This window comes from Pinus tabuliformis, chromosome 5_2 (assembly GCF_031772625.1).
Source record: "Pinus tabuliformis cultivar Carrire ecotype Pingquan chromosome 5_2, CPIR1, whole genome shotgun sequence".
NCBI classification, from domain to species: Eukaryota; Viridiplantae; Streptophyta; class Pinopsida; order Pinales; family Pinaceae; genus Pinus; species Pinus tabuliformis.
The window spans coordinates 733,626,330-733,636,088 of NC_142306.1; the positions used below are offsets into that span (position 1 = coordinate 733,626,330).

Consider the following 9,759-nt stretch of genomic DNA (forward strand, 5'->3'; position numbering starts at 1 on the left):
CTTTGAGTGGATTCTCAATTTACATAGTGCAGTTTTGATCTATAACACTTGATTTATTGGACATTCAATTTAGAAGACAAATTTCTCCAAACTGCTTTGAGTGGATACTCATTTATACAACACTTTTCCATTAGTTTATATTTTGATAGTCCCTTGAATTTAATACTATTGTTGCTAAATTTGGATTCTATCATCATAACTGAATAATTCGATCCCGAATTCTTTTTGGAAATCTAATTTGATGCGACCATAAAATAAATAAACAAATAAATAGTTCACACATTTTACAGTCGATTCCAAAACTGGTTACTCATGGTTCTGCGAAGCACGCCTTCAATGTTGAGATCGAAGGCATCCTTTGGAAAAATCTCACCATCATCTTTTTCTGTAGAATTCATGTAAATAAAACTCGGTATAATCTTATTGATCTTTTCCTGCATTTTCCTAATTTTCTCCTCAGAATAACTACTCAATACGTCCTCGATTTTGAGGGTGTTTATGGAATTCACCAATCTCTCCTCTGCAATAATAACATAGTAGGTTTCTGGGTCTAAAGGAAGATGCCATGTGTATTGCTCATACGGAGAATCCCTTCTGAAAAATACGGGTATACACACAACTATCAACCCATGGAAATTCGATTGCCATGTCAGGGAATTCCCAGGCAGTTGCAGGCAAAAATTGGCCTTCAGCAATTCCTGCATCAGGGCCTCCGGCCTGTGACTGCACTGCATCTTAATGCAATTCACCATCAGCCATTTCGAAGAATCCATGCATTGCTAAGTAACGACAATTCCCTCTCCTCTTGGCATCAAGGACAGAGCACAGGCTTTGTCTATTAGCAGATAAAATGTGTTCAGGTTCTCTGATGTTAACAAGCCTTCAAAATTGTCTCTATATATAACATTTATGTTTGTTTGTTTGTCCCCTTCTCTATTAGTTTACAGGAAAATTTTGTTCACGGTGATGGGCTGCCATAGCTGGGCTTCATGCCCTGGCTATCTTGATGTACAGTTATATATATACATGATTAAATGATAGGTTTTTTCCTACTCTACTTAATAATGAGTGCTCTCAAAAAATTATTATGAGATAAGATTGTCTAGTCATTTTATTTCTGTATTTAGTCTTTGTCATATGCAACTTGATAATGAGTGCTCTCAATTTCTCAAGTGTCCCCTCAATGAATAAAATTATCAGTGGCTTTTTGACATTTAATAAAACTTATTATGAGGTAGATTGCCTCCTCATTTGAGACTGTTTGGTCATTTGTGTTTTGTATTTAGCCATTTTCCTAAGCCTTTAGCCATTATCTCTTGTCCAGAGTTGGAATGGAATGTTATTATTGAATTCCCAAACATCGCAGCAATGACCCCAAACAAACGGAGGAAATGGTGCAGACACAGAATTTTATGTGATGACACGATGCCGAACACGTGGACCTCCACGATGGACAGGTGTCATACCAGATCCATGCGCTTTGACACGTGGTTTTGCGACGTGGCAGGGATGTTATAGACATTTTTGTGCCTTACAACATTGAGCATGAAATATCCATAATCTAAGGGATCCAAAGTCCCTAAACATGTTGTTCCTACCCCTAGAGTAACAAGGCCAACTAACCACAGCAATTCACAGAAGTTCTCCACCTGAAAACACTAAAAAACAAGTCAATTCTGGATCATGTCAACTGCTCCACTGAGCATCTGCGCTGAATGTCAACTGCTCCACTGTCTACCTGCGTTGAATGTCAACTCCAACAAAGGCTACCTGCGCTGAGCATAATTGGACAAGTGGCAGGCTCATTCCTCAATGTGTCAATGCCCAGGAAGCTTCCAAAATGACACTTGCATCAAGGAATTTGACTGGTGATGAGTAAGAGGTTCCAAATCTCCAAGTGGAAGCAAGAACCTCCAAGTGGACTCAAGAACTGAGAGAGGGAGAGGACACTAGTCAGATCTCAAGCTGACTCATCCTCTCTCCAAAATATATATATATAGATCTCTCCTCCATGGGATCTAGAAGGCTGGAATTTGGTAATTGCAAAGAATTGCTGTTGGTTTGTGGCTGGAAACATTGGGTGTGTAATGCTTTGAAGGGAGCTGAAGAAGGAATTCCTTTCTGCTGGGAAGGAGATGCTGGATTGGAGCCCTATGGGTTGTATCTTTTCCTGAACCCTGTTACTTATTAATAAAGCTATCTTGATTCTTTCCTATATGCTGGTATATTTTGTATGATTGCATTAGTGTATTTGCTTTACTTCTAATCCTGAATCATTTATGAATATGTATATTTGCCTTTGTATTGTGTTCTTCTCTTGTCGCAAGTAGCTGTTCTCTTGTCACAGGTAGCTGTTCTCTTGTGATCTCGTGGGATTCAAGTAGCTGTTCTCTTGAGCAAGCGAGGAGACAAGTAGCTGTGGACACACAAAGAGAAGAGGATCTAGTTCGAGGGACAACCGGAACACAACAGTAAGTCTGCCGATCTCCCCTCTTTCACATTTCATAAAGGAAGAAATCATAATAGCTGTATTCATTTGTTGCTAAGGCGCTGTCACACCTTAGGTGGATAGGATCGTCCTGCATAGGCATTTTTCCCCACAACAAATTGGCGACTCCACTGGGGAAGAACTTGTTTATTCATTTCATTTGTGTTTCCGTCATTTGTTTACTTCATAGACTTGACAGCAACTATTGAACTGCATCTTTCCCGGATGCAAAGTAAAAAGTTGCTGCTTTGATCCAGTTGTTGGACTTGTCTATGATCTAAACTAGATCCACGAATGGTTTGATGATCCTTGTGATAGTCTTTAGTACCCTATCAAAGCATCCCTCTGTTTATACCTTGCTTGTGTTTCTGATTTGGCCTGAAACAGTTGATTTTTGAGCATTTTGTGACCCTGAAACCAAGGGAAACGAGAGTTTCTCTTTCAGCGCAACTGCTGTGAAGGCAGTCTGCATTTCAACGCAGGTCCCGAAGGGGCTACCTACGCTGAATGTCAAACTGACAGTGTTAGACCTACGCTGAACCAGTGTGGCCTTGTGCAGCTGGGGTTCTTTGTTGTCTTTTTCCCTGTTTTGATCTCTGTTTTTGCAGCCTTTAACCAGAATAGGTACCAGTCTGATAAACCCTTTTCTTTGCTTGAATTCCGCCTCATTTTTGTACAAAAAGATTGTGAATGTTTTTATGTGTTTGTGGCATCATTTACAGTCTTCCTTTGCATGAGTAAAGTAGTCATTTTGTAGCCTTTGATTCAGATCTGATTGATTGTGGTCTTAGAAGAGAGTTCATTGGCTGTTTTCAGATTGATTATAGATTTACTTTTGCTTATTGGTTTGAATTTGTCTCTTTCAAAGTGTCAAAACAAGTCTTTATTTCGAAAATCGCAAAGTGATTGTAATCTCTTCTACCCTTGTTGATTTCGAAGAAAGTGAACTTGTTTGTATTGATCATTGTAAAAGCAAATTCAAAGTTGTGCAAAAAGCTTTCTTTGTAGGCATTTATACTAAGAAAGTGGAAAACAAACACCTGAATTGTGCATTTTGCATTTGATAGTTTGCATGTTCGATTTAGGGAAAGTGCATTAGAGTGTGCTGATTGCTCTTTGAGAAAAGATAGTGTTATTCTTTTCCCTTAGTAGCTAGGATTTTCAAAGTTGAAAGATTGTAAAGCTTGCTTATCATCTTAGACTGCATTTAGGAAGTTGTATCATACATCTCGTGGTGAATCTTGAAAGGCAAACTTTAAAAAGATCAACCTAAAATAAACTGAATGAACCTAACACCGCTTTGTAACATAACACACAACATAGAGGTCTAGGCTAGAGACGTGTTCCGGCGTCGTTAAGCCTAGTGACTGTCGATCTCGAAGAAGGTGGGTGATTCCTCCTGAGAGATGGTAGCGCTAGTACGGATTGTGCTCCCACGTACCGTCGCGTATATATTGGGAGACCCATATAGGCATATATCTTTTATCCTTAGGAAGCCGTGTCGGCCGCCCTACTGATCGCAATGTAGTGAACACAGCATTCACGAAGATCGACCACCTGTACCGTAAAAAGTATTCTATGGTTTTGCGAAAAGTTTGGCACACCCTCTGCCTAGATCTCCAGAGTAGTTTCTTTTGGCCTTTTTCAGACTCTATAACAGAAAAAGTCCATCCGAGCATTTGTCACTTCGGGCTCATTAAAACATCGAAGGAGACTAGAGTCATCTTTAGCTTTTTCTCGACTCTTTAAAACTGAAAAAGCAAGTTGTGTCTAAAAGCGTCGTTAACAATTTATTTTAAACGGAACAATCACCCTTTAATCCTACGTTGATCTTTAGGTTGAAAAGATGGAGCACACCAGCCAAGGAGTTCCCTTGGGTGGAAATCCTAGTCCCTTCTCCTCTTGGGGAGATGTTGGTGCACCCCACATGGCCACATTGTCGCTTCTAGGACTGACAATTGGCCTACCAGTTTGGCTCTTTTCAACCAATGTCGTTTAGAATACCACCATTCCTGAACAGTCGAGTCAACAGTTAGATCAGACAAGAGTTGCCTCCCAGCCTTCAACTTCATCTTCCTCCCCTCCTTCCTCTTCGCTTGAAGGGACTGGTCGAATTAAAAACCAGGTTCCTAAGGAGAAGAAGGAGAAGAAGAAGAAAGAGAAGAAGAAGAAGGAGCCTAAGGCGACTGGGGGCAAACAAATGTCATCTAACAAAAATCCACACACCGCACTCGTAAGGCCTAAATCGCCATGCGTCATATGTAGGGGAGACCACTTCAATAGAGATTTTCCCTGTATCCCACGGATACTAAGAGATTGGTCCCCCCGTTTGCACAATTCGGTAGCATCGACCTCTGATAGCCATGTCGACTGCTCACCGTCAACTAGTGGGAGTGAAGCTCCAGGACAGAGCGGGAGAGCTAAATTTCCCTGCAGAGTGTGTGAAGGCGATCACGCCATCCACCGTTGTCCCTTCTTAGATGAGGCAAAAAGAGTTCTGGAAGATCGCCCAATTTTACGAGTGCATCTCCCTCGTGGATATCAAAGACTCTTGCCAAGTCCCTCACTAGTTGAGAATCCAGCGGAGCCACTTAGGTGGTCAGCCGAAGCATCTGTCATTGAAGAAGAACCGTCTGGATCCATGCCTGACGAAAGTCAAAAGGTTGATATGGCAGTTGACCCGGTTTTGCTTTTAGAGGCTCCATCTTCGAATGACACCATAACAGAGGAGAATAAAGACGACACCGTCCAGATTCTCTTCATCAGCACTGACTCTGATGATCAAGGGGGCAATGCCACCATTCCTTTATCGCAGGAAGGAAGTTCATCGGAGTGATGTCCGGCCGTATATTCGGTCCCACCACCAAGCAGCCTGGTTGTGTCCTTTGATTGGAACCAACTAGGCAGACCCCGGTTGCCAGCCAGTATACCATTCAGAATTATTTGTCAAATATACAGAATGGTAATGGCTGGCACTATCATTGATGAAGGGGCATCTGTGAGTATCCTTTCCTCTATTGCTTGGAAAGCGCTTGGTTCGCCAGCGCTTTTGCCTAAGATGAGAAGTCTATCGGGCTTTGATAAAGGAACCAGTCGACCTTTAGGGATCCTCCCCAATGTGCCTATAACATTGAAAGGGAAGACCGTTCAAATGAACGTGATGGTCATTCAAGGACCCTTGGATTATAACCTACTCCTTGGACGAGACTATATATATTGCATGGGAGCCATCGTCTCCTCACTCTTTAGAGTAATGTGTTTTCCGCATGAAGGAAGAATGGTCAAGATCGTGGACCAACTTTCGTTTCCCGGATCACACATCGTAAATAGTCATGTGCCATCCCTAAATGGTCTATTCACGCAAGAAGTGTCTCAACCTACGGTCTGTCCTCCTGATGAGCGCGAGTAATCCAGGAGGATATGACCGGAACCCAGGGGGCATGCATCTTGGCCTGCTTTGGCAGGAATGTTATAGACATTTTTGTGCCTTACAGCATGAAGCATGAAATGTCCATAATCTGAGGGATCCAAAGTCCCTAAACATGTTGTTCCTACCCCTAGAGGAACAAGGTCAGCAAACCACAGCACTGAATATCAGTTCTCCACCTGAAAACACTAAAAAACAAGCTAATTCTGGATCATGTCAATTGCTCCACTGAGCATCTGCGCTGAATGTCAACTGCTCCACTGTGTACCTGCGCTGAATGTCAACTTCAAGGAAGGCTACCTGCGCTGCGCGAGTTTGGCCAAGTGGCACAGTCATTCCTCAAGGTGTCAATGCCCAGGAAGCTTCCAAAATGACACTTGGATCAGAGAATTCGACTGGTGATGAGTAAGAGGGTCTAGATCTCCAGGTGGAAGCAAGAACCTCCAAGTGGACTCAAGAACTGAAGAATAACTGAAGTGGGAGAGGACACTAGTCAGCTTCATGCCAGCTACAAGCTGACTCATCCTTTCTCCAAAACTCCTATATATAGAGCTCTCTCATGAGGTCTAGGGGGCGGGAATCTTGTGAATGTAAGGAAGTGCTGTTGGTTTGAGTATAGAACTATTGGGTGATTTGCTTTGAAGGAGGTGAAGAGGAGATTTCTTTCTGCTGGGAGGTGATGCTGGATTGGGCCCTTTATGGTTGTATTACTTCCTGAACTTTACTTCTTCCATTAATAAAGCATTTGAGGTTCTTCTATATGCATGTGTCTCAATGGTGTATTGCTATACTTGTGTATTTGATTTATTATAATCCTTGAATCAATTATGAATGTATGCTTCTTGTAGTTTCCCTCTCTTGCCATTTTGCAGGATCTTGGTGTAGCTGGGCCAGTGAAAAAGCAAGGAGCTGGGAGCAAGCAGCAAAGAGAGAAGATTGGATCAATCATTAGCGGAAGACAACGGTTAGTGGATCTCTTTCTCCCCTCTCTTACATCTCATAAAGAAGTAATCTCGAATAGCTTTGCTTTGATTGTTGCTGAGGTACTATCACCCTTAGACTGGGATAGGGTCATTCCGTATTGGATACTTTTCCCAACAACAAATTGGCGACTCCGCTGGGGATCGTATCTTGTTGGTTGTTTGTGTTTTTGCTATTCATTTCATAAACACAGGGAGTACCGAATCGAACTGCATTTGGATCTTTCAAATGCAAAGTAGAGGGCAGCTACTCTAGCTCAGTTTCTGGGCAAGTTTATGATTTGAAGAGCTGATCCACAAGGACTCTGAACAGCTCTTAGTGATAGCTTTTCATCCTCCTTTTCATCCCTTAGTGTGTACTTGACTGATAGCTTCTGATTTGGCCAAAAACTGTGAATTTTTGAGCAATCTGTGACCCGGAAACTGAGAAAAACGAAAGTTTATCTCTTCAGTGCAGGCACTCTAAAGGCAGTCTGCATTTCAGCGCAGTTCCCAAAGGGGCTACCTGCGCTGAAGGTCAAACTGCCAGTGTACTACCTGTGCTGAACTAGTTTTTCCTAGTGCTACTGGGGTTATCTGCTGTTTATTGCCCTGTTTTCACCCTTGTTTTTGCAGCCTGTTGTCTGTCAATGTACCTATCTGAAACCAACTTTCCTTGCCACTATTCCACCTCGGTTGTATAAAGAAACTATATTTTTTCTTTGTGTATTTCTTATATCATTTGCAGTTTCCTGTAACGAAAGTGAACTAGTCTTGCTGTGACCTCTTAGATCTAGACCTGTGATAAGTGTCGTTTTGATCTTAAGAGTTAGTTTGTTTGCTGTTCATAGCTAATTGAGCTTTTGCTTTCGTCATATGGTTTGAATTTATATATTTCTAGTGTCAAAACAAGTAAATCTTAAGGTGTCTTTTGATTTTGGACAAGCTTGTTTGCTTTCACTTGAACTTGAATTCAAAGTTATACAACAGCTTTCTTTTTGTATTACATCAACATTAAGAAAGAGAAAAGAAATACCTGCATTGTGCATTTTGCATTTGATAAGTTTGTATGTTGATTTAGGAAAAGTGCATTAGTGTGTGCTCTTTGATCTGTGTGAAAAGATGATGTCTTTCTTTTCCCTCAGTAGTTAAGATTTTCATAAGTCGAAAAGATTGAAAAAGCTTGCTTATCATCTTAGACTGCATTTAGGAATTTGTATCAAACATCTCGTGGTGAACCTTGAAAGGCAAACTTTAAAAAGATCAACTTAAAATATATTGAATGAACCTAACAACGCTTTTAAACATAACGCAAACACATAGAGGTCTAAGTTAGAGACGCGTTCCGGCGTCGTTAAACGTAGTGACTGTCGATCTCGACGAAGGTGGGTGATTCCTCCTGAGAGTCGGTGGCACTAATACGGACTTGTGCTCCCACGTACCGTCGCGTATATATTGGGAGACCCCTATAGGCATATATCTTTTATCCATAGGAAGCCGTGTCGGCTGCCTTACTGATCGCAATGCAGTGAACACAGCATTCACGAAGATCGACCACCCGTACCGTAAAACGTATTCTATGGTTTTGCGAAAGGTTTGGCACACCCTCTGCCTAGATCTCCAGAGCAGTTTCTTTTGGCCTTTTTCAAACTCTATAACTGAAAAAGTCCAACCGAGCATTTGTCACTTCGGGCTCGTTAATACATCGAAGGAGACTAGAGTCATCTTTAGCTTTTTCCCGACTCTTAAAAAGTGAAAAAGCAAGTTGTGTCTAAAAGCGTCTAATAAAATTCATTCAATTCGGAAAAACAAATTTCCCCTTTTAATATTTTGGTTGATCGAGTAATCCGCAATCGTGGAAGAAATTCAATTGAAACCCCGTCGTTCATGGAGGCTTACGAGTCAACCGTCTTTGTCTCCGGAATCGAAAACAGTACGGACAAAGCGAACTCGTTTAACCGGTTCAAAATCTCCTATAAAAGTTAGAACAATTGTTCCAACTGCATCTGAGGTTCCGGTTACTCCTAACATTTCTGGAAACCCTGCCTCTATAGAAGAAGTTCAACAGCCACAGAAGGACAGTAATACTGATCCTAGTCTGGGGGCAAATACTTGTATAACTGAACCAATTCCATCTGTAACTGGTCTAGAGAGATTTGTTCCTCAAACAACTGTCGCTGTCGAAACAACCACTTCTTCGGCACCAGAAATATTTTACGGACCTGACGGTCTTCCTCTTCCACCGGGTTTGATTGCGATAGAGGAAATTGCAGAGGATCCGCAAGCAAGTACTCCAACTCATTTTGGAGTCGGGGTCACTCTATTTCCTTCATCAGAAGTTAATCCACCACAAGTGGAAGTTCCTGTAGAATCGCTAGGCAATCTATTGGATAGACTTAAGATGTCTGAACAACCGTCATCATCTAGGACTGTGTCAAATGACACAGCGACAGCAGAAGCCCCTGCCGTCACTCCGGCAATGTTTGCCGGCATACCAGCTGTCCCGACTAGCTCACAACAGCTAGAAGGAGTCCACTAAGGGACTATTTCGACAGTATGGTCTGTTCCAGTTTGTTCATCCGAAGTAATACCCGGCAACTCTTATGTTGAGACTCGCAAAATTGATCCATTTGGAGGTCAATTTGGGCAATCCAGTCCCCAAGGACAATCAATCCCCTTGAGTTCCGGATTGCTACCGTATGGGGGGCAGTATGCCCTTTCATTACCCCCTCCGGGAGGATACCCATACGTGAGTTCACAACAGTATTCAGGTTATACTGGAATTACATCAAGTAGTTGGGTACCTTTGCTACCTCAACAACCAAGGGTTGTATATTCTATGCAACAATGTGTACCTATGACGGACATCCCAACCACACCGGCTA

The 9,759-nt window shown here is 42.0% G+C and overlaps 1 protein-coding gene across 1 annotated transcript; it reads right to left on the minus strand.

The window, feature by feature from the left end:
- Window positions 1–284: 284 nt before the first annotated feature.
- On the minus strand, window positions 285–752 carry LOC149161316 (xyloglucan galactosyltransferase XLT2-like). Its single transcript, XM_089437583.1, has one exon. The coding sequence runs from the start codon at window positions 750–752 to the stop codon at window positions 285–287; it is 468 nt and encodes a 155-aa protein (XP_089293709.1).
- Between the last annotated feature and the right edge of the window lie 9,007 nt (window positions 753–9,759).

Excerpts from the sequence above, each read along its gene's own strand:
- LOC149161316 (XM_089437583.1), bottom strand. The coding sequence starts at position 752 with ATGGTGAATTGCATTAAGATGCAGTGCAGTCACAGGCCGGAGGCCCTG.